Source organism: Thalia democratica, chromosome 1 (genome assembly GCF_965202585.1).
Source record: "Thalia democratica chromosome 1, ktThaDemo2.hap1.1, whole genome shotgun sequence".
In the NCBI taxonomy this organism is placed as follows: Eukaryota; Metazoa; Chordata; class Thaliacea; order Salpida; family Salpidae; genus Thalia; species Thalia democratica.
Window position 1 is genome coordinate 64617873 of NC_139165.1, and position 26934 is coordinate 64644806.

At 25.0% G+C, this 26934-nt stretch overlaps 1 protein-coding gene across 1 annotated transcript; it reads right to left on the reverse strand.

The window, feature by feature from the left end:
* Positions 1-5656: 5656 nt before the first annotated feature.
* Positions 5657-9267, reverse strand: LOC145849157 (integrin alpha-6-like). Its single transcript, XM_082954254.1, has one exon. It carries the CDS (start codon positions 9256-9258, stop codon positions 5881-5883), a length of 3378 nt encoding a protein of 1125 aa, XP_082810380.1. The 5' UTR covers positions 9259-9267; the 3' UTR covers positions 5657-5880.
* Between the last annotated feature and the right edge of the window lie 17667 nt (positions 9268-26934).

Sequence of the window (26934 nt, forward strand, 5' to 3'; positions counted from 1 at the left end):
TGAAGTAATTATTAGATATAATTTGTTCAATCTTTAACAACCAGTAATAAATTTGAATTAGTGCTTTCTTTCATTCATGTAAGTGGTTTATACTATGATTTATTATTTTATTGTGTATTTTAATTTACTTTACTTCATTTAGACTTAATAATTACAAATTTTATATAATTTTATAACAGTCGGATTAAACATTAAGTACTTTACCTATTATTAACCATTAACCTCTAAAAGTTTGTATAAATTGTTTTTATTTAAATAAACACATGTATAAACCTACTTTAGCTTCTATTTTTCATTACAGTATTTTTTTTTCAGATTCCAGTTGAAGTGTGTTAATCCGTTAACACACAGAAACATATGTCGGTATAATAAAAGAAGTACTGTATAACTTGTTTTTATTAAACCAGATTAATAAATGTCTTGTTAAAACAGATATATTCTAGTACAGGGGCCGGTAAAATGCGGCCCGCGCGCACGCTTTTATCTTAAATAGGACGCAGCCCATAAAAGTTATAACCTACGGCCCGCGAGCATTCAAATTTGGCAAATTTGAACTTTTTTTCTTTTAACTCACACTAGATATTCAGATATCTAAGGGTTAAAATAAAATAAAAATCTTAAGTTAGTAAAACTTTTTATTGAGCACAATTGCTTTAAAGATTTTTGCACCACTGCATAAGATTCTGATCCATAGAGAAGTCATAGCACACTTGAACTTCTACGTTTATTTTTTACTGTGCAGACCTTTGAAATTTCTATCTTTTTATCTATACAGTTATTAAATTAGATTAACCGACGATTAAAAACTTAACTAAATAATAATTTAATAACCACTTTTTTAATCAAAATTAAAGAAGATAGCATTTGAAAATATTCATTCAACTATATTCATAAAAGTCATATGAGATCTTCGAATTTTTTTTCTTATCTAGATTTAACAACAAGAGTAATCATAAATCGCAAGTCTACTTAGATTTTAAGTTGTGGACTAAGCTATCATTGTGTTTAAAAAGTCTAAGTCTTTTTAGAAGGTTACAGGATGAACCTAAAAATATTTTATTAAATAAAGTTTATCAACGTCATAAGTGATTACTGCTACTCTTTTAGTTGCATTTGTTTAAGTTGAATACTAATATCATTTTTTGTTTTATTAGTTGATTTGTTGGGTTACAATAACAATAGTTCAGTAGAAATTGCAGCATTTTTATTTAGCTATTCTTTAGATTATTTATTAAGACTACTACTTTAAATTATCTTCAGAATATTTACATATTTTTTTCTTATTTTCTAGCTTGCCCATATTTAGAGTTAGTTGTATGTGTAATTAATTTACATAGACTTTAGCATATAAATGATATGTTGAGAAAACAGTTTCAAATAACCTTAGAATAACTTTTTTTTTTTTTAAGAAACACAAAGTATTTGTTTTCGTGTTCGGAAACATAGTTTTTTTTGTCATAGTTATATTTTTCGGCTTAGAAAACTACTAAAAGTATAAGTATTAAAAAAATAAGGATACTTTTTGTCATCATTATTATTGTTTCTTTAAAGAGCATAGTTTATAAGTGTCACATCAATTACTCTTATATTTTTTAGTTTTTTTTCTAAAAGTTGAGATCAGTTTATGGTTGAGTTTATTTAAATATATTTTTTTGTTTATCATTGAAATAAAGTTTTCTTTAACTACTTCTATCACATTACTAAATAAAATATGAATAATTAAACTGTTAGCTTAAAATACTGATAAAGTTTAAAGTAAAAACTATTCAGGTTATTTAATTTTTACCTTGATTAAGGAAGTTAAAAGTCATCTTTCAAGTAACTTGATGTTTGATATTAAGGTTTATTATTTTGTTCTATAAGTTAAGCTAACATTAATTCTTTAGGTCTAAAAATGTTTTTGTTCTACTAATTTATACTTTTTTTAAGTTTTAGGCTTAATTTTCATTTAAAAGTAATTAGAAAAGCTTTTGAATACATTTTGAATACATCTTTTCCAAGTAAATATATTACTTAGTTACTTTTTGCTTAATTTTTTTTTTTATTGTTACTTATATTTTTTAACGTTTTACACTCTATAACAATTAACAAGCTAATAAGAATAAGTTTTTAAAATTTAAAGTTTTAAAGCATGTGGTGTAAGACTCGATACCGAAAGTTTCTTTCGTTATTCCTTAGACCAGAATTTTTTGAGCGCTTTATCTTATCGTTCAAAATACAATTTATATATATAGGTCTTTTTTATTTAAAAAAACTATTTTAAACTAGAAATCACGTCGCTTGCCAGTGATTTCTGCTTGGTAAGCTGTATCCGATCCGCGGATAGTACATTAAACATTCTTAGTTACTTCTAGTATCATTTACTACTTATTGGTTTTTCAAAAGTATTTTAAAATATATTAAATATAAAATACGTATGTTAAACTAAAAAAAATATATGAATATCTTCATCAATCGATAAAGTAGTCAGTAGTGTATAAATTTTTAGTAAAAAGCGGTAAAATTGCAGCCACTAGTCTTAAAAAGTTCTTTTTCACAAATGTATTGAATTTCACGTATGCGGAAGTTTTATTTGAAAAAAGTTAAAGTAAGTTTTCAGTCGATAAATAAATAATTTTAGTCCATGCTTTTTTACTTTTATAACATGTTGTTACCAAACGAATTAATCACCTAATGAAGTCTGAACTTTTTTTTATTACGTTAAATGTAAAAGGCAGATAAGTAAATAAATATGACTAACATTAATTTTTTTTAAGAAATGAGATAATATTTTATTTTACTAATTCTATTAGAAATTCCACGTTAATATAAAATTAATTTTACTTTTGAAACTTAAAAACATAATAGTTTTTAAGACGCTATTTTAAATAGTATATCTTAAACTATTTTTTAAATAGCATACATTTATACCAAATGTTACCTTTTATACAGTAAGTATTTTATTTTCAACTTGGAATGCAGCTAAATTTATTGTTTTACTTTTGTAATTTTTACGGTCTAGTATTAAAATGAAAAATTTGAAAAAAAAAGCAAAAAAATGACAGTAAAGGATTAAAGAATAATTTTAAATTTTCATATAATTTTTATTTATTTAAATTCATGCATGCATTGAATATCTCTAAGTAAACATTGTTTAATTTGAGACAATTTATAATTTAAACGTTTTTAACCTAAGATTGTTTTAACTCTGGATAAAAATTAACAAGAAAAATGTATTTAAAAAAAAGTAGAAATATGCATCAAAGGTTGTTTAATTATATTTCTTCCACAAACTAAATTCCTTGATAACTCTTACTATATTTTTGATAATGAATTATATTTTACATCAAGCTTTAATTTTTTAGTTATTTAACTTTTGATAATTCAATAAATTGTTATGTATACACGTTAATGTCGTTTTGTTTTTGAAAAAAGTAATAAGAATAGACTTTATTTTGTTTTCATGTAAAATACTAGCCTAGTCTAGTTTATAAACTAAATATTTAACTAATTTACTGAAAATGAAAACAAAAAAATTAACTTAATCTCTTTTAAAGTATTTCAGTAATAAAAAAGCGACATATTTTAATAATTATAACTGTTTTTTGGATTTTCTTTAAATAACTTGAAAGCTTTTTAGTATATAAATTTTAAAGTTATTTCTCGCCTTAATTAAAGTTAACAACACAAATAATTTGTTTTAGTGTTTTTAGAATACAATTTAAAGTTTTATTTGTAATATCTTTATACCTAAAATGAACAGTTTTATTTAAATAATTCCGAAGACTATAACAGCTTTTATTTAATTTATTCTAATCTATTGCATTTTTGGTTATTACTTGTTAGTATAAATAAATCTTGAATTTAAACTTTGTAGTTTTTGAAATTGAACTCAGATTAACTTAAATTAAAACTTAGAGTACTTATGTCTTAGTCAAAATATCTTACTCTATTCACAAATACTAGCTCAAAAAAGCAGATTCATACGTTAAACATTTTAATAAAAAAATGTAAGTTAGAAATTAACTGTAAAACTGGTAAGTTTTATTTTTTTAAATTGCATATTTTGAAATATACTATCACTGATTTTTAGGCAAAAGTTTTTTTCGAAATTAATATGTTTTTCACTTTTTATACTTAAAAAAAACAACTTTTTTGAAACAAATTTTCAAATCAAAAATTGTAATTAAAAGCTTCATATTATGATTCTTTTTTAATAAGTAATAAAATATCAAGTCGTTAATGTAAAAATTTTTAAATAATTATATGAAAATGATGTAAACGGTAGTAGTCAAGAAATACTAGTTTAGTTAAATTTTAAGAAAAAATAGTTGTTGACGTCTATGAAAAGGTTAAAACATTGAAAAATGTTTAAACCTTTGTGAAACTTTAAAACGATAAAATTTTAGGCGCTTGAAACGCTAAATCATTGATAATAATTTATGAAATATTTTTACACAAATTTTGGACAACAGCTTTTACTTTAAAAAAATATCTATCTTTGAATTATGATCTAAAAAATAAATTTAGAAAGAAATTGCTTTTAGAAACTTTCTGAATCCGATTAAACAAATGATTCAAAAGCAATTAAATTAATAAGTCGATAATTATTTTCCCGATGATTGAAGCTAAAAAATCATTTTATTATACTTCAAAACTCTCACTGAGACTTAAAATAAATATAAAGCTATTAAGCGTTACATATTTTTTTGTATCAAACCATGCAAAGTGTAAACTGTTTTAAAAACTGATTGTTGTAAAATTTAGAGTGGTGTAATACCTAATAATTGCTTTTAGAAACTTTCTGAATACGATTAAACAAATGATTCAGAAGCAATTAAATTAATAAGTCGATAATTATTTTCCCGATGATTGAAGCTAAAAAAACATTTTATTATACTTCAAAACTCTCACTGAGACTTAAAATAAATATAAAGCTATTAAGCGTTACATATTTTTTTGTATCAAACCATGCAAAGTGTAAACTGTTTTCAAAACTGATTGTTGTAAAATTTAGAGTGGTGTAATACCTAATAAAAAATCTATTAAGGTATGAAGTATTCAAACTTGTGTACATTATTAAAGTTGTACAGTCTTAGAATTTTTTATGTTTTTATTTAATCTAAGTAACAGGTTGACTTAAAAACTCCCGTTTAATTGATTACTATTAACTTTGAAATAATAGTATGTTTAATTTTAATACAGTGTTAAGTTTTGCTTTTGCAGATCAAAACTTTATGTAATAGTTTTCTAGTGTTACATAGCTATAAAACTGAACTTTAACATTTTATTATTTTTCAAACTTGAACTACTTTTAATTAAGCATAAATTAAAGACACTTTTACACATATAACTTAATTTCAAAAATTTTATTAATCACATAGTAAATTCGTATTGAAATAGAACGGAACTATCAAGTTCAAAAAATTTACGAATGCTACTTTATGATATAACTTTTTATGACTGAAAATATACCACCAACATTAACTTTATTAAAATATTTTTTTTTATTTTAACAAGAACTGTTTCCAAAGTATATATCATTTAAGTTTAATTAAAAAGTTGTACCGTATTAAAAACGTTTAGCAAACTGTTATATAACTAGAGCCTTTTTCATAGTTATATAAATAAATATGATTACGGAAAAGTAATACACAAAAACAAAGTTAACTAATTTCAAGCAGCTACTTCAAACTTAGAAGCGTTAGAATTTTTAGATAGTAAAAGCAGCTAAAAACTGGAACTTATCTATACACATATTTTGTTTATAAATTGTTTTTATAATTAAAAAAATACTTAAACTGTCTTCTGAAATAACTACAGTAGTAGTTTTTTATAAATGAAACTTAATCTTAAAAATATAATTGTTATAATAAAAGTGTCTTAATTTATACAAATTGTCTACAATGCATGTTTAACAATAGCCCTTTTGCTGACATGTTGAGCTGCTGCATTTTGATGACCTTGCGCTTTATGGTACTGTTGTTTAGATGTAGCAATTTTTCGTTTAAAAAATCCACACTTCCAGAAAATAAACACAAGGAAGCCTAAAATCAACAAGCCTGCACAAATTGCTGCAACTATATAAGAATAGTCAACACTGTTATTTTGGTTAGACAAAGGAACTTTGTTAACAACAAGACTTGTTATACTTGCATTAAAATTGCTTTGCTTTGAAAGTATGTACTCACTACGGTTTACATAAATATTTGCAGTTGAAACAAGCTCAATAGATTGGTAAACATTTCTGTATTCCTCAATAAAAGTACTGTTCCACACTACAGACGATATTACGATCGTTCTTTTACTATCTTTAGGAATCTCATCTATTTTACAGGTTATAGTAAGGCAACCAGGGTAAGACGGACATGAAAATCTTAGTTTTTGTTCCTCAAAAACTTTAAACTTAGATAACAACCTTGAACTACTTGTGTTAGTATTTTCCTCTACCTCTTGTAATTCTCTTTTATACATTTTGTGTAAACGATTTTCTAAATAATGTAAACTAAGTGGGTTAGTTATGTTTGCATAAGACTTACAAGAAAACCCTTCTAAAACCTCCTGAGATGACTTGCTGTTGTACAAGTTAGTTTTCAAGTAATAGAAAAGCCATTTTTTATTCTCTAGCTGGTTAGGCCAAGAAATTTTAATTTTCAGGTCTTTAACAGAACTTAGTCCCAAGTTTTCTACTTCATACTCATGAAGTAAATACAAACCAGCTTCGCTTGCATTCTTAATTGCTGATTGACCAACAACCTTTCCGCTAAATCCTACTGATCTGTACTTATCTCTGACAAAACCATTAATGTTAACTTGGCTTAACAAAAGTATATCAGCTGAGTACGTTTGTATTTTTAAGTTTTTCTGTGTACTTGTTGTATTTGACCACACAATTACGTCTAGATTTTTAGATTTAGCCAGCGACTCTTTTAATTTAAATTTAACAATAAAGTTTTTTTGACCCTTTTTAAAGGGGTTACCAACAGTACACTGTATAAGACCAAAAGTATCGTTATTTTGCTCAAAAATTTCGTTGCAAAAATATTTTTTGTCATTACTGTTGTTTACAGAAACTGCTTGATTAAATTTCAATGTTTTAGTAAATTGAAGATATATAAAAGCTTGATGTGCATCTTCTTTTCTGTTCCATGCTTTAATTTGTATTCCAACTTCTTTCTCTGGACCAACAACAAGTTTTTTGTTATAAGATGTTTCAGACTGGGACAAGTGGTTCCAACTATTACTTGTTTTAAGTCTTTCAACTAATGAAGCATTAAAGCTGAAATCGCTATCACAAATGTTGTCTTCTCCGCAATTTTTGGAAAAGTTTAAAACTACTATATGTTCGTTCTTGCTTTTTTTATCAAGGATTGGTAAATCTAAAAACTTTTGACCCTCTTTTGACTCTTTTTTGACCCTCTTATTTAAATTTTTAGGTATTTCAACTTTTTCTATAGTTATATTTACTTTCAAGGAAGACAATTTATCTATTATATCGGGTAAAATGTATACAGTTTTATTAAAGCAATAGTTACTAGTTTCATCGTTTATATTCACATTACCGTTTAAGTATCTTTGCCGATTTCTAGTTGAGAAAGTTGCACGTGAACTTCTTTGAAGATTTAACGGATCCAGCATAATCGAATAGAAAACATCTAAAGACTTGTTAAATAGATTTGGTTTTGTTTGTGCATTTAAACAAATATTTAGATCAAAAAATTGCATTGAATAAGAAGTAAGAACAACACTACTAGTGAAGTTCTTAATACTTGCTTTTTTAATTGGTTGCAAATTGATTAGTTTGAGTGATGTGCTACTTGTGAAATTTATACTGACAACAGGGCGACTTCTAAAATTAAAAACAGGTCCACCCAGACTACCAACAGTTACATCAATAAGTCCATTGTTTTGTAAACTAATTCCTCCACTTATTGAATATCCAAAACTACTAATATTAAAATTTGGTTTTAGTAAATTTTTTAAAGTGTTTCCTTTAATAACTTGAGAAGGACTCAAAGAAAACGATCTCTGACCGTTATAAATATATACTGCACCAGTACCAAAGTCTTCCATTGGTGCTGCAACAGCTAAATCACTTATGCCGTCGTAATTTATGTCTCCTATCTGAGAAATAGTTGAACCGAAACCCGACCTAAATAGCCCCTTACTAACCATGTCGTAATCTTCAAAATGCGGTTTTGTTAGAGAACCAAAATAAACGTATATTGCTCCACCAGTTTTTCTGTCCTGATCAAAATAATTAGGAGCTCCAACTATAAGATCATCAATTTCGTCACCATTTATATCGATAAGCTGTAAAGATGCTCCAAACGAAGCACCAACTTGGTCACCGCAAATTCTTTTTTCACTTTTTCTATAAGGCTTACTTGTGTCTTTTACTACAACGCAACCAGTTTCATTAGCTCTCTTCATTCCAATTGCCACAACACTTGGATTTATTTTAGATATACTAACTGAATAGCCTAAATACTGATCGAAAATGCCTTCTCTAATTAGATCTTCTCTTTTGAGAACTCTGATAGTTTCGTAATTTATCTCTTTTTTTGTATAATCTTCTACAGTGCTTTGGTTACTCACGTGAAAAAGTATAGCACTACCTTTACCTTCGTAGCAACCAGGTGCTCCTATGATTAAAGTGTTGTTTTTACCAAAAGAAGAGGTAAATCCAACACCACAATGTCTTCTATCATCGACACCGTCCTTTGATAACTTGCTTACTACATTATAGTCTAGTTCTTGTTTCTTCTGCAATGTTTTGTCTAGTAAAAAGCAATTTCCAGACATATATTGTTCTTTTTTCGGTATGGTACTGATATTATTTTCTTTATAATAAGAGCTTAAAACTTGATTTTGCAATGTGTCTTTTGTATTAACGAAATTCCATCTATTAGAACAAACTAAAACAGAGCCGTTTATTCCTTGAGATGCAACGGAAACCCCGAAGCTAGAACTTTTTGCAGAACTTCTAAGTTGTTCTGATATTTTTACTCTTTCACAGTCATTAAGCTCTTTTGTTAATGGACATTTGTACAAATGACCAAAATCAGATGAAGAATTTGAAATAACTTTCAACGCATCTTTTTTTGGCGCTCCTACTAACAACCAAGCATTTGTTCCATCTGTATGCTGTGCTACTGAAATTCCAAAAAAATCACTTGCGTTTCCTTGCTTAACATAAGGGTTTGTTCCATCGATATTGAAACAACAACAGAGTTTGAAAACAACTAGTAATGCTAATAGTCTTCGTAAAAGTCTCATTTGATACAATACTCTGTAAAAAAACTCAAATGAGTATACGTTTCAATTAGTAATTTTTTTTTAGGATAAAATAAGAATTAGTTTATTTAATTATGTTAAATTTTTAGTTAAATTAAAAAAGATAATTTTGTTTTACATAAGTAAGATACATATATTGACTTTGATTAAAAATAAATAGCTTTTTTGCTTGTTATTAGTCCATCACGTTCACTACAAATATATTTAATTCATATTTTCTAAACCTAATTTAATTTTTAATTACACAGAGCTATTCGTTTGCACTAACTTTAATATTAAGTTTTATTCTTGTTTTTTGATTAAGACTTATATAACTTTGATTATATTTATAGTTATGGTTTTTTTTAACAGCTTTAATTAGTTTAAACTTAAAAACAATTTTAAAGTTTTGATAAATATTTTAACTATACAGTTTTGTTAGTTATTTTATTTTATTAGAAACTCATTAGTACGCTCAAAGTATTTGGTGCTAGGACCTGGTGCACGAAAATAAATACCTTTCGGTTATCGAGCCGCACACCACGGATACCTTTTAACATCTTGTCCAGGATTTTATCAATTTCTAATTGAGTCAAACATTGCTTTGTAAGTAAATTAACAAATCAACAATTTTTTAATATTTTAATTATATAAAACTTTAACTTAATTGAATGGGAACGGGTCAAATATGCACGAAGACATTGTTGCACGAAGGGACACTTTTGTACGAAGACTTATTTGCAGGAGGGAACATTTTTGCTCGAAAACACTTTTGAATGAAGGGTCACTTTTGCACGAAGATACTTTTGCATGAAGGGTCATTTTTGCATGAGAGTGAAAAGAAAAAAAAAACAAGAAAAAAAATCAAAAAGACAACTTAATAAAAAAACACAAAAAACAAAATAAAAGTTACCGAATAAGGGTAAGGGTTAGGGGTAACAGTGATAGTAGAAAAATATTAAAAAGAAGAACGATTAAATTTAAAAAAAAAAGAATAAAAAAAGTTACTGACCGAGGGTAAGGGTTAGGGGTAACAGTGATAGAAAAAAAATACCTAATAGAAATTATAAACAAAAAAAACAAAATAATTAAAATTTTATGAAAAAATTAGTTATAAAAAAACAAAAAAGAAGAAAAAAATACTAACCGAGGGTAAGGTTTGGTGTAATAGTGATATTAAGATAAAAAAATTAAATAAAGTTAATAATTTAATAGTTTTTCTACCCGTGCAAAAGTGACCCCTCTTGCAAAATTGACTCCGTGCAGAAGTGTCTTCGTGCAAAAATATCCCTTCGTGTAAAAGTGTCCCTTCCTGCATTTTAGACTTCTACCCTAATTAAATAGTGTAGTTTTAAAACTTAAGAAGGATGATTTAATTATTCGAAATTTTACTAATATTTCCTTTTATAAATACATAGTTAAACAACCTTAGAATTTTTTTTTTTCTTGTACTTTTATGTAAAAATTATAAAGTAAATTAAATTAAAAAGATGTCAAAAACTGAAACCGAATAAATAAAACTTTGTTTATGTTGGTTTAAATTAAATTTTTTTCTAGACCTATTATAATTTTTCATGTTATAAATTTTTTGAAATCGTAAAAACTATAACTTGTTTAAAAGTTTAATTTTTAAGAAAAGCTAATGATTGATCATAAAAACAGCGCAATACACTAGACAGTATAAGCTTTGAAAGCTTTTCGAACCTTTTTTTTTATCGTGAGGTCATCTTTTTACTATTATTAGCTACAATACTTTGTTTTTACTCCGGCGCCTTACCGGTAACAATTAATTGCTTTTCTAAACAGCAATAAAATGACTATACCCGTTTTATAAACAACGAGAAAATATATTTATATTTATTACTTGACTAATATATAAATTATATAGTATTTGTCTATTTTATACTTTTTCATTAAAAAAGAATTAATTACCTTCTAAATATTTACAAGTTTATTATTTTTAAGATTTTTTAGATTTATTAAAGTATAGAACAAAAGTAAACCTTTGAATTTTAGCTAAACTATGTTTTTCTAAAAATATTTCGATAATTTTGAAATTACGCAAAAGTTTCTAAAACTTAATGTGTTTTATTAAACTGTTTTTTCACTAGTAATAAACGTTTTTAAACAAAATTTATGTTAACAAAAAACAAAAAAAAAACAACATGTTGCATATTGTATTCTAAAATAAAAAGACATAAAAACTTTACTCGTTTTACAAACAACTAAAAAATATATCTATCATTTGATTAGTTTTTAACTCTTCATTAAAAAAAAAATTCAATACTTATAGGTATACTACTCTTAAGCAGTCATAGATTTAATAAAGTATAAAATAAAATAAACCTTTAAATCTAAGCTAATAAAATTTTGTTAAAAAAAGTTTTCGATAAAATTTTATACTTTTGGAAGTATGCAAAAGTTATAAGAAATTAAAAAGTCTTATTAACTTAATTTTTTAGACAAAAATATATTTTAACAACAAACGAAAAACTTAATATTTTCTACAGAAAAAACTTATCAAAACGCATTGTAAATAATTTTACGCATGAAATTCTAGACTGGTGGTGATTCATTTGATCAAAAACTTTGATCTACTTAAACTACGCTGTTTTATTTTCTCAATACATTGGAAACGGCGAGGTAAAATGTATTCTAAATACTAACAAGATAAAAATTTAAATACTTAATTTTTTAAATTTTAGCTTTAATTTTTTTAATAGTTTTTATAACTTTTATTACAAAAGTAAAAAACTTTAAAGTATATTAAATGCTATACCTTTAAGCTGATAAAACTTAAAACAAACTCTTAAACCATTTTAATATGTAAGTTAAAATATTATGTTACAAAAGTATTAAAGTAAATATAAAGTATTATTTTATATGATTACTAAAAAGCCGTTAAATAATTATTTGATAAAAAAGTAGATATTTAAACTTTATAATCGAACCTAGTAAAATAGTTAAATAGTCTAAATAAATAAATAAATGTATGCTTTTATAGAAAAAAAAGACTTATTTTGAAAAATACATAACAAAACAAAAGCTAAATTTTTAAAAAGATTCTAAAAACTTTTTTTTTTTTTTGAAAAGCTAAAATACAGCCTAACTAAAAATCAACAGCTATATAACATGTCAACATCAAGTCAGCACTTGAATAAAAAAGCCACCACACTCAACTAAACAGCTTGATGTATTACCTTTCTTTTGCCTCGCTATTAAGAAACTCTCGCTGCTTCTAAGTTAATTTTTTCGTAAGTGTTCGTTATTGCTACTGAAGGAGAATCGTACTCACTTATCTTCACTATATTCATTTTGAAACCCTGTGCCAATTCTTACGCATATCGTAAAAAAGTATAACCGTGTGTTTGGTTATTACTAATTAGTTTTTTTTTCGTTGTACATAATTAATAGTACTGTTATAATGCAAAATCAGTTACAGAATTAGTAAGTTTAAGTAAAATCTAATTGCAAAATAAATGTTTAATTTCAAAATTTAAGGTAAAACTTACTACTATTTACTCATAGTAATATTACTTACAAATTTTATGACTTTTTTTAAGTATAATATAGATACACTTGTTTTAATTAAACTTATTCCTTTGACTAATTTTTTCGTTTAGAATGTAAGGACCAAATTTTAAGCGATTTTTATGTTACAAAAAAAAAACAATACTATAATTAATTTTACAAGTTTTAACAACAAAAACCTTCATAAAATTATTAGAATTCAGACAAGACTTAACTTGTTAAACTTTGATTATGTTCAATATCTTTTAGTTTTCTTTTAACAGTTTTTATTATCGTACCATTAAATTAAAAAATGATTACATATTTTAAATATATAATAGACCAAAACCTTCAAACTTAATTGTGACTTTTCAAGATGGCATTTTATAGCTCCCATACTATTGATTTATGAACTTAGTTTCATAAAGTATCTTATTCTGGACAAGAAGTTAAAAGGTATCTAAGTAGTGTGTGATACGATAACCGAAATGTTTTTTCGTTCACCAGGTCATTAGACCAAATTTTTTGAGCGCTTTTTTTGTCTTTCAATAAACAATGTATATCATTATGCATTCAAGTGCTGTTTCTTGTAAAAAAGCAAAAATGCTTAGCATTTAGCATTTAATATAATTTTTCTGTACATAAGTTTTTACTCAGTTTTTTAACATTTATTTTGTGCTCTAAAGTTATTGACAACAATTTATCTCAGAATTTTTTTATTCTCATACATGTAGTAGTACGTTTTTATTAGGACTAAAAATAAAATAGGAAATAAAGTAAATTTAAATAAATTTAAATAAATGTCTTCTATCACATGGAAAAAATAGATAAAATTACTAATTCTTTTATTTAAACTTAATCAATAAACTATTGTAATCATATTACTTTTAAAGGTTTTTATGTAATTTTTACAACTTCGAACTTATACTTATTTTATATTTTTGACAGGTATTAAAAATAACAGTTTATAACATAACATTTAGTCATTTTAAGACACAATTATTTTACTACTGCTATCATACACTTACATAAAGATTTACATACTTGCATCATACACTTATATATGTTTTTTAAATATTGCTTTTAGTTTGGCTTACAGTTTTATAAGATAAACGTTAGTTCTACGTTAGTAGTGAGTTGTTACTCTTTTGTACAATTTTTAGAGTAATATAGATCTAATATTTTGAATGGTAAATTATTAAGAAGGTTTTTAGGTTATTATGATAATTGTTTTAAAAAAATGTAAAAGTATAATTAATAAATTTTTCAAAATACTTTAAATTATAAAAAAATATTTTAAAAAATCCTGTATACACATAACATGAAAATGAAAAAATATATTTAGCTAATAATAAATTTAAACTTAATTTAAAGTTATCATATGTGTTGTTGCCACACATTATTTAAATAAGTAAAAGTACTAATTAATTTTGTAAGAACCATTTAATTAAAAAAAAAAGAACTTCATTAAAAAATCTTCCATTAAAAATATACTTGATAAGCCTTAACAAAATAAATTAGTTTAGTATAAATTTAAAAATATATTATAATTCAGAAACGATGTTTGAAGCTTTAAAACGTTTTTTATACTATTTTAACGATTTTAGTAACCATCACCCTAAGCTTACTCTTAAACCTATCATAAATCAATTACTAAACAAACACTAAAACATTTGAAGATCATGTTAAACAAACAGACTAATTAGTTAAACTTTTAATTCAACTCGAAATTTTACTACATCATTTTTTTTTTAATTGAAAACTTTCAAGATAAGTTTGAAAGTATAAATTGCAGTTATTAAACATTTGTTGTTTATGTAGTTTAATTAACTTATTTACTTGTTTACTTTAATAACTTCAACATGTTAAAAAATAAAACTAATGTGCTAAGAACAAAATTTAAATGTTAACAAAACTTTACGAAAATGTTTACATTTAGTCATAGCCGTACATTGTACGACGTACATTTTGTTTTTAAAATAAGTTGTTTCCTTTTGTTAGTTTAGGACAGGGGTCGGCAAACTGCGGCCCGCGGGCCAATTGCGGCCCGCGAAGGGTAAATCTGCGGCCCGCGAGCACGTTATTTTTTTGAATGGAATGCGGCCCGCGAGTGAAAATTTTGTGGCCCGCGAGCATGTAAATGTGGCCCGCTGAGTAAAAATTTATTTCAAGTTAAATTTTTTTCGGTAATTCGTTTTAATTTGATTAGTTTGGTTTTAAGTCTCTGTATAACATTTAAAAATAATTAGAAGAAGATACTGCTTTAGTTAAGTAATTATCTGAAAAAAGAGTGTAAAGAGTGCTTGAATTTAATAAGTTTGTTATATAATACCTATTTATTTAATAAACTAAATGCAAATGTTTTCCATTTTGTACAAAAGTAATGCACAGTAATTAACTAAAGTATCATTTCTTTATAGCTTAGATATTCTTTTTTAACATTTTTTAAACCAAAGTTTCTTTTATAGATTTTTTATTTGTAAATATTATGTTTTAGTGTAAAAGCATTTAAAATAACATAGTAGTAAGAAACAAGGTTTATTTAATTTTTGATTTTACAAATTTTACTTATTTAGAAGTTTTCTTTGCACTTAAGTTAATTTATATGCACACCAACTTAAAAAGATGCTCATAGTTTAAAACACTTTTTATTTAATACTTTAGTTAATTTAAGTTTAGTTTATGCATAATTTTCTGACATTGTTGTTTCTACATGTAATATCTAAATTTGTACAGACACATTCAAAACAGTATATATGACATAAATTAATAAATTTTTTTAGGTGTACATTTTCATTTTTCAAACATTGTTTATGTCAAACTAAGTCAACTTTGATGCCTTGCATATCAATATACACATTTGCTGTTTTTTGGAGCTACCTATTTAATATAAACTAGGTTTAGAGATGGTAAATTATCAAGTTTGTACATTGTTAATCCAAATAGTTCAAATTCAAGCAAATAAACAACTAAAAATTGACTCAAACTCAGACTTTCACCATTTGAAGACTTCAAATCTCAGGCCAATTAAGTCTTTTTATAATTTTTTGGCTAGAATTGTTTTTTGTATACAAAAATATCAGGAATATTTTTGTTGACTCAGGCTGGCTTTTTTGCTTGAAAGAGTGGCAAATTAAACTTATGATATAAGTTTTGCTCAATCCACAGTGTTAGTTTGAGTTATAATATATGTTAAATTTTAAGTCTTGCAGCTGATATAATTCAAAATATTATTTATATTATTGTGTAAATTTAAGTGTGAACAATCAGTGTTGCCAAAAAAATTGAATCCCGGAAAAGCTTTGAACTTAAAAATTTATGCTTAAAAATTCAGGAAAATACTTGAATTTGAGAATTTTTGAAAAAACCTGGAATTTCAAACAGTTTTTACATGTAAAGTAATGAAATTTCTATTTGACACAAAAAATTTAGCAAATAAACATTTCTTTATTAAAAATATATTAAAGTAGCTTAATAGTGTTTTTTAATTTTAATATTGATATATTTTTAAAGACACTTTTTAAACTTTAATTAAACTTTGTACTAAAAATAAAAGAAGGAATTGTACTTATAAAAACTTTGTATTTGTGCATTGCACCTTTACTTGTAAAATTTTACCGATTGGTGTGCTTCGTGTTGGGACTAAACCGAGAAATTCTACTAAAATGTCAAAGTTAGTAAAAACATCTCTAATAAAAATTCTCAGATGAGCAATAATTTTTCTATCAGTGCTCTCATGTTAAAATATTGATTAAAGTCCTAATTTGACTTATGCGGCTTAATAACCTTAATGAATTTCCTAACTATAACTTTTTGATGTCGTTGAAGAAATAAACAAAAGTTTTTCACTTCTGCCAACATAAATTATTTAAAATAGTTTTCAATTATAAACGGTATCTCATTTTAAATAATAAATTTTGCTACTTTATAACTTGCCTTAACAATTTTTTCTGATAATTCTGTAGTTACTAAAGATAATCATGTGCTTTGTTTGAACTGACTTTGGTGATTTGTTTTTTTATCGTTTCTCGCAATAAGTCCTAACTAACGTTTTTTTATTTTTGTAGCTCGTCTTATATTTTACAATTAATATTTTTAAATGCAATATTCTTATTGCGGATAAAGAATTGCTAAATAAAAAATAAGTTTTTATATTTCGCTAATGACTCAACAAAGTTTTATACTTTTGTTAAAATTGTTTAAGAAACTTAATTGTCCATTCAAGCTGACTTTTACTTTTTTTGGCATGTAATTTATTTACTGTTAATAACTTTCGTTATTTCTTTATGTTGTGAACTTTGTTTTAACTGGGTTGCTACACAAACAGGCTATTTTAAAAGTTGGAAAACTCAGGTGTAAGTGAAAATTTTATTTCAAGCACTTTAAAGAAATCTTTTAGAATCCAGAATAGTTTTTATGAATGTAGTGTAGTTTACTAATTGTAGTTTTTTCTTTTTTTCTTACACTTAGTGTACTTTTTTTTGATGATGATATTTTTACTAGGTATTTAAGCTTGATTAAAACGATTTATTAGCTTTTTCTAAATTTTAATAAACTTAGACTGGTTTGATACAACTCAGACATTTTTGCTTTTTAAGTGGCAACCATGTAAAAGACTAGTTACTAATAAAATATTTTATTCAAGTATTCGAGAATTAATTATGTTAAAGAATTTGTTCTAGCTTTCTGCAATACAAACAGGTATTAATCTTATTAAGTTAACTAAATTTTTAAATGAATGTAAACTATTTAACACGCAAAAACTTTTTTTTGAATTAAATACTCTTAGAAATATGAAAAAAGGGTTGATAATATAACAAATATATAAAATTAACCCATAAATTGTCTTTAAAATTTGGTTTTTAGAGAGAGTTAGGTTGTAAGTAAAATTACAAAAGTATTAAGTTTAACTTATTAAGTGCTTATGAAAATACATAGTTTATTAACACTTAAGTATATTAGTCAAAGAAAATTTTATTCTAATAAATATTAATTTAAAAAGGCATTCTATGTATAGCTAAAATTTTATTCTAATATATATTAATTTAAATAGGCATTCTATGTATAGCTAAAAGTCATTTAAAATGATAAGGTAAATAAAAGTAAAACTTTTTTCTAATATGACTAAAACTAAAAGTTTATTCAAATGTCACTAAAACTAAAACTGCGGCCCGCGAAGACTTTGTACACTTGAAATTTGGCCCGCGACCACCAACTGCCTGCCGACCCCTGGTTTAGGATAATAAATTTATTTAATGACTCAATAATGAAGATACTAAATCGATTATTTTATTTTTTTAAATATTTAATGTTTCAAAAATGGATGTAAGCATTCAACGTTTTTAAACATTTCCCATTTCTTACAAAATATAAAAAACAATTATAAAAAATACTACTTTAAACATTATTTATAAAATTGTATATACCACAGATGTTTTTGTGTTAAAACTTTATTCCGACTTAAACATCTGTGGTATATATTCCGATAAGCTTAGCTTATCGGAGGATCTCAGGGATTTAACGCCTTTTAGTGTTACATCTTATAAAATTGTATATATTTATAATTCTAACTTTTAAGTATTGTTAGAAATAAATTTTTATAAATTTTTTAATATCTTTTTTATGCTTTACTACTTTGGTTTAACTAATTTTAAGTAAACTTTCAATGATTATGTTATTTTAAACTATATTGTAGTCGTAAAACAAATCAGCATACCTTTAAAACATAAACACTCAAAAGTATTGTCTTTTTACTAAATTTTATTACTATGGTAAAACCTAGACCTTAATAGTCTTTTAAGTTGCTGTAAATCTTTTTTTATTAGGTATTAAGTTATTGTAATAAAATTTTCAATGTTATTATGTTACTTTTCTTGAGTTGTAACTACATTTAAATTCATAGTTTCCTGTAGTCATAAAATTTGTTAATACTTTCTGATTTTAAGTTAAAACAAGCTTCTTTTTTTTTAAGGTACAGTCACCTGTCGCGAATCTACTCACTCACTTGATTACGCACTCTCGTTTAGTTACGCATTTTAAAATTCTCTAAAAATACAAAAAAATATAAATATCCTTAAGTATTGAAATTTTTTTGTATGTACTAAACTATTAGTGTTTTATTTTATATATATCATTTTAAATACTAATAAATTTGGAGATAGATTTTTAACAAAGTTGATATATTTTCATTTTTAGTTTGTGCCTTTCATAAGAAACCTATTGAACTCTATGACTTTGCTCTTTATACTTTAGTTGTCTTAGCCCCTTATATACCTTTAAATCAAACAAGGTGCAATTTTCATTAAGTACTTAAACTTATCAATTATATTAAACATCTTAATTATGTCCTTAAGCTTAATTTAAACTCATTAAATATCTTATTTTTAAATAATTTGTCTCTTGCTGATATAAGATTAAACTTTTCTTGCATTGTTTTTAGAGAAAGATCTTTCTCTAATACGGTTCAATACAATTCAAACAAGTTTAATCTTAAGTGGGCAAGGAACATAGTACAAAAAATGTTTTGTACAAACATAAACAGTTTTTATTAAAAAAACTTTTCACATATATGTACAACTTGAATGACAACTACTTTTGTAAACAAAAGATATGGAAAAGTTTATATACCGTATTTAATCAATTACATTACAAGAAAACAGCCAATATAGTTTGTATACTACCTAACTATCGTTTAGTTACGTTCTTCTTGTTTAATTACACTTTTTTGCTGTGAACACGATGTGCGTAGATTCGCGAGAGGTAACTGTAGTATATGTATATAAATAAAAGTTTGAGTATCATAGGCATCTAACAAATGTATTCTGAAAAATTACGAATTTATAAATTACAATCATGTACAATAAGTTTAACTATAAATTAAGTTTAAAACAGGTTCGCAATTGTATTAAACAATATTGTTAATTTGAAATGAAATAAATTTTATATTTTTAATTAAAAAATACCTATAAATTTAAATAAATGATAATGAGTGATAGTATTTCAGAGATAAAAGCAAAGTTTTAAATTTATATAACATAAGCATATGAAAACTTAGTTTTTTGTTGTTCAGTTTCTTATAGTTTAAAATTTATTGTTTAAATTCAGAGTATTGAAGTTTTAGTCGTCGGACTTAAATCGCCCTATCTAACTTTAATTGTCTAAATATATTACAGTTATTTTTCTCTTAAGTAAGCCTAAAAGTATACTGAACAGGTAGTGTGTACACTAGGAAAAACGAACTAAAAAGAAAATTTACTGTTTTAGTAAATTTTAATATAACTTATTTTAAACTTTAAAAAATTAGTGTATAATAAACAAAAAGCTATCTACTGGATCCCGCCCGATACATTTTTATTGTTTTAAGAGCCGGCCTAAACCAAATTTCATAAACGATCGAGTTCTGGCCGGATCCTTATCAAATTAGTTAAAAAAATTAAGAGACCTTTTTTTTTGTAGACACAAAGTGTCTAAATTTTGAAATGCAATCACAATCAGTTTATAACAAAAAGTTCTCTAAAATGTAGTGACTTACAGGATCAAAATTTTAAGGATTTGGTTGGTTTCGAATCGCGATCTCATTTACAATCAAGATTCAGCCGGATACGGATCCAGTAAATTCAATTTTTTTTTTTTAATTTGAATTTTACTCGTTTATTATAGAGGTCAGCAGGAATTTGGTAGTCGCGGACCAAATTAAAAATAAAAATTTCAATAGTTGCATTTTTAAAACGTGACCTTTTTTATTACTCTTCTTTCTACTTTCAACTTTTCAAACTTTAAATTATCTAATGTAAGTTTAAAATTTCCCGTTAGAAATTCCAAAAATCTTTTATTTTTTCTACTCGTCATTACAAACCCAAGAATACCTAGTGTAACTTTTTGGTATATCGGTTTGCGAAATGCCCTTTGCGCACCGCAGTTTGCGAACCCCTGTTATATAGCATTGTTTACAGACATTTTTATGTCTACAGTATACTATACATCATTAACAACTTATAAAAACACCTGCTTCTTTTCTTAGAATTTTTTTATATAAACTTAGTGTGATTGTTTTATTTTTTATTTAAACATTTTGTTTCTTTAAAAAACTGCTCTTTGTAGTTTATCCAAAATTTTATGTAGAATTCAGTCGGAACCGGATAAATTTTTTTTTGAAATCAGTAAAATATTCAACTCGAAAAAGACACCATAATCACGCATTAACAAAACCATAGTTTTAGATACTTTAATATACTACTATTAACGAATTACATATATTTATAAATCTATCCTCGATGCTAAAAAAGTTATAAAAACATTTGAAGCAAATTCTAAATGTAGATTTTCAACTTGAACTTTAGTGGCATATGCTTTTCTTAATTTGATAAAAGCATTTCGATTTATTCTAGTAATTTTACTTCCTTCTTTTAATGACAAACCATATCTTTTCATAACTATTTTTTCATTTATTGTTAAAACTTTATTTAATTTTCTTATTTCTAAAAAGACCAATCTTTGTTTATATATAAACAATGTTCTTTAAACAGTTTGGATGTTTTTCTTAGTAGATAGGCCATAAGAGACAGCTTTTTGTACATAATGAACTTTTGTACATAATTTCGCAAGGTTATACTAAAAAACAAGTTTGTCTAAGCACCTAACTAGATAATGCAAAAATGAAACTTATATCACAGTTTACTATTAGTTTAATTTCTATCGTACTATTAGACTTTTAAAATGTTTTTTAGAATGTATTTTTTAACATTAACTTTTAAAACTTTAAAATCAGTCCTACTCACAAGCCATGTGTCAACCTTTACTCTACAACAAATTTAATTGAATTCAAAATTAATATACCAGAAATTGTTTATTTGATTTTTTTATTAGCTATAGTATAGTTTTAAATTTTAAATATTAGTTTTTAAAAAGTTCGATTTAAAGTTAACTTAACATGAAAATTTGTTAACTAGCCGATTCGTATCCAGTTCTAGCGGGATTTTTTTTTAAATAAGATCCAGGTCCGATCGGGTCCTAATTTGTGTATTCGGTAGAAAACTTATTAACATAATAATATTTAATTTTTTTCTAATATTTTTTTTCAAGATACAAAAATATTCAGGTTGATTTGAAACTTACAAAACATTTTAGGTTCTGGAATTTTCGAAGTTAACACTAGATAATTTGAGGCTTGTAATGAAGAGTAAGTAAATTAAACTTGGGTTGCAAAGATTTTTTTGGCATTTTAGTATGCACAGATTTTAATTACTTTGAACATTATTGCTATTGGATTAGAAGCCATTGAAACTATTAACCTACCGAGTCCAAAAATTTTGATTCGGCCGAATCCGAATCTCAATTTTGAAATTTGGATCCGGCCGAACTCGAGTCCGAATATTTTAATAATTGGTATCCGAAAGATTTAATCAGCTTGTTATGTAAATACAATATAAGTTTATAAATAATAATTACGTATCATATTATTACTTATTTCGTAAAAAAAGGTTTTAACAATATTTTCAACGTGTTTATAAATATATACATTTTTACTTTAGATCAAATTATTTTAAAAACGAAAACAAAAACTAGTGTCTTACTGAAAAAGAAATTAAGCTACATACACAAAACTTAGTTTCAATATTTTGATGGCCGTGCAAGCAACATTGACAATTGAGTTGTACTTTATATGCAAAATAAATAAACTATAGACTTTATTAAATGCTTAAAGCAGAAAACAAATCACAAAAAATTTAAAACATTATACGTTTAACTTAAGAATTAGTTTATAATGTGACGATGAACGAATTAGAACATAAACTTTTCAAAGTGCTCATAATAATAAAACAAAATGTAATTTAAGAAACATGGAGCCGTAACAAATTTAAATATAATACCAACCGTAGTAATGGCCTTAAAAAAATAGGAATTACAATTGAAACAATAAGTTTTTAAATTCCACTTAGGATTACACTTTAACCATTACAAAAAAAGGAATATGAACTAACCTTAGCAACTGTTTAAAACTATAAAACGAACTATAATTGCAAAAGATGTCTCTGTTTTACTACAAAAGACTATTCTTGTTTTTTCAGGTTGTGGGGGGGGGGGGAAATAAAAGTTTTTCGTCGGTTTTTGGAAGCAATCGATTGCGCTTTTGCTCGTACTTTTCTTAGCTTCAAAAAATAATCTTTCAGAATACACAGAAGATGATAGTGCAGCAAGATATTTCCTTGCAAAACTGGCAAGATGTGGGTATTTTGTCTTGTTGAAGTTCCACCAGTTTAAGACTTCATCTTCTTCAGATTCTGCATTTAAATTTTCTGCAGCAAAAAAAGCCCTTTATTACTGCTTCATTTTATTTTACAATAGAATCCTGTTGCTCGTCCTCCTGTGTAGCTATGTTTGATTCTATTATAAACAAAAAATAGTAAGTTGAAAACTTCTTCGGATCAAAATTTACAGAGTGTTGTAGTTTTGGTTTCTCTGGTGGCATTATAGGAGAATCTCTACCTTGATTATCTTCGAAACAGATATGCTTTTTATCTTTAAATTTAAGCTTTTCTAAAGTGAAAATACCTGGGTTTCCTTAAGTACCCTGAGTGTTTAATAACTCTTGATTGCTATAATCAATAAAAGCTAAAAAACAAATTATTAAAAAATATATGGCTTTTGTGAACTAAATCTCCGCACTAAAAACAGTATAAAACTAGCCAAATCGTTTATTTAAAGCTGTTGTATTTAGAGATATATAACAAATAAAGGTCTCCAATCTCCACTTATTGCTAAAGACAGGGTTGCCAAATGTTTGTGGCTAATTTTCTTCAGGTTTTCAAAAAATCCTTCAGGTTTTTAAAAGTACACATTTTTGGGTATATTTTTAGTTTAAAGTTTAGTTTATGGTTAAAAACTGTGTTAAATTGTATAAAAACATTTAAAATATACTGTAAAGCTACTTTTAAAAAGTTTTTTAATAAAAAAATTGTCATGATGACATAACATTTTTATCTATATGAAAGATCTTTTAAGTCAAAACATAATTATACTACTTATCATGTAAAATTGTTTAAAATTCCAGGTTTTTTAGTGATTTTTGTTCAAAATTTATCAAATTCCAGGTTTTTTAGTTTAAATTGTCAAATTCCAGGTTTTTTGACAACCCTGTAAAGAAAATGATATAACTTCAATCATTTTAAGATTTTTTTTTTATAACAATCTTTCACTCCAAAAAATAGAACATCAAATAAAATATAAATTCATTAAAAATTTTTAGGCTATGAATGTTGGTGGGTCAATATCAAAAGTTTTAGTTGAGTCTGGTTGACTGTTTGTGGGAAGATTGTCAACCTGACCTTTTTGCCCATAATTTTCCTGCAGACGGGGTGATTTTCTAGCACGATTGTTCTAGGACCCTCTACGGCAGCTTGGTGTATGTATTTCTTAAATTGGACATCATAAATATAAAATACTTTTATACTTACTTATTATAATGTATCAGTGAATTTTATCTATTAATACTAAAGACTATGCTAGACTACTCAATATAAATAAGGCAAGATAGTTTGGGTGATAAATCAATTATACAAAAGAAACACACAACAATACTACGAAATTTCTTATTCAATAAATATAAGACGCTTTTAAAACTTTTATAAATCACTTTGCAAAGTTTTTTGATGAAATGTTTCATTATTGATATAAGCCTTAACATTAATGACTGCAGCAAGCTTTAAATATTTTCTTAATATTCAGAGTTCAAAAATAAATCATGCAAGTAGTTGCAGCAGTTCATTACAAAATAATTAAGATTTTTTTGTTAACACATTTTTTTTCTTTAGAACGTTGTTTTTAAAATGAAGTATTAAAAAAATGGAAGTTGTAACATATATATCATAAATTAAAATTATCAATTCAATGAATAATAAAATATTGACAAAAAGTATATAGCTAAAAGTATGCAAACATCTGCTTTAATGTTATATATTTAAGTTGCATTTTTTCTTCGTATAAATAATGCAGCGGTTTATTACAACCGGCTAACATAAAAACTAAACATATGATGGATAAATAAGAAAGGATATCCAAAAATCTGAGATTAAATGCCTTAACTGTGTACTTAATTTTATTTAAGAGTCTAACAAAAATAATATATCATATTATATTATACTGTGTGCAAAACTATAAATCAAAATTGATAAGGCTTTTATAAGTGTGAAAACCATATTTTTTATCCACTCAAACGTGTACTCATTAACTAGTTTTACATTTAATTTAAATTTAAACAAACAAATAAGTAAAATTCAAAACGTTTAAGTTTTAATTTTGAAATTTAGGATCCGGCCGAATCCGAGTATTATTTTCAAATTAGGACTCGGCCGTGTCCGAATCCGAATCTTTGATTCGGTAGATCACTAAATGAAACCATTTAGCTAATCTATCAATACAATAAACTTTATACGAATTATATTTATATTTTTTTAATAAATTGTTCATAGAAGAAACAAAACCTTAGAACTAAGTGATAAATCTGTTATCTTAAACTATTCTATGAACAGTTGGATTAAAAATCAAGTAGTTCAAACAAATATTTTAATTAAAGTAGAGCTCCTAAGCTAAAAATACTTAAGAGAACTTTAGTCTGGAGCTTATGGAAGACTATAATGTTGCTAGTAGTTACCCACTAGCTATTTTATATACAATAATAACATATTAAACAATATTCTTTCTTTAAGTACTATTATAGGAAGGTTTTTAAACGTATTTATATACCATTTGCAACTTATTATTAACAAATTACTTATTTTGTTTTCTATTTTATTTGGTAATTACTTAGGATGATGTCGCAGTAATATCAAGCTGAAATTTTATTGCATTTTATATCTTTTTTAACGATAATTTTAGGCTAAAAACCAATGTTTTAAGCCTACTGTATTTAATTAAAAAAGATACTTTGTTTTAAACAACCCAAATAAATACATACTAAAAATTAAATTTATCATTAACTAAAATACTTGGTAATTACCTAAGATGATGTTGCACTCATATCAAACTGAAATTATATTGTATTAGAAATATTTTTTATACATAGTTTTAAGTTAAAATCCAATTTTTTAAGCTATAATGTTTAAAGAAAAAGGTACCTTGTATTAAACAAGTTATATAAATATATAGTATCAATTAAATTTATTTTTTATAAACTTAAATACTTAATTGATTTTATTTTACAATATTGTATTATATAAATTATTGTATTAATATAATTGCTTTATAATGTAAAATAAAAGCAATTAAATTTTTAAGTTTTATTAGTTTATCATAAACAACTTTAATTTTTTTTATTTGTAAAATTTAAACTTTTAGCTCAAAATTTTATTTAAAAAGACATTGAATATAATATTATTTCATTTTGATGTTGGTGCTACATTGTCCTAGGTAATTACTTTTTATTTCACAAAGGTTTTCAAAAATCAAAAGGTTAAATCAGAGTTTTGACAGGGTGTGCAGTTCCGACAAATTACAGACCACTGCGGAACAGATCAAAATAGCGCAATATTTGAATGTCTTTTTAATTGCACACCCTATCAAAACTTTGACATAGTTCAATGCTTAAAAGTTTTGAAATGATGTAAACAAAACAAACTCTACAGCCTGGAATCAATATTGATTGAGGATAAGCCACCTAAGTTAAATACGCAAATAGCATTAAATGGAAAATCAAAATTATTAACAACCTATTAATAAACACACCTTTACTTTAGTTTTACTTGCTAAACCTCTAAATTTTGTATTTATTTTAATGTATTCATATGTCATAATTTAAATTTATTTTTCGAACTGTTCACTAACCAAAGTTTTTTCAAATTTCATTTAACATTTATCACTTGAAAATGGAACTTGTATGGTTTTGAAAACCTTTGTGAAATAAAATATAAAACAAAATGAGTAATCTGTTAATAATAAGTTGCAAATGAAAAAAAATATTCTTTCTTTATTACATATTTCATAATATTAATTTGTAATTATTATATATTCCAGTGAACTTGTTTTGCTCGGATATTTGATAGCAAACAATTAAATTTATATTTTTGAAAAGTTACTTTATACACAGAAATTTTTAGATAAAAATTTAAACTTTTCAATCAAAACAATTTTAAGCTAAACTTAAAATATTAATAAGATTAAATTAAGGCATAAAAC

Coding starts and splice junctions, on each gene's coding strand:
- LOC145849157 (XM_082954254.1), bottom strand. CDS start 9,258: ATGAGACTTTTACGAAGACTATTAGCATTACTAGTTGTTTTCAAACTC.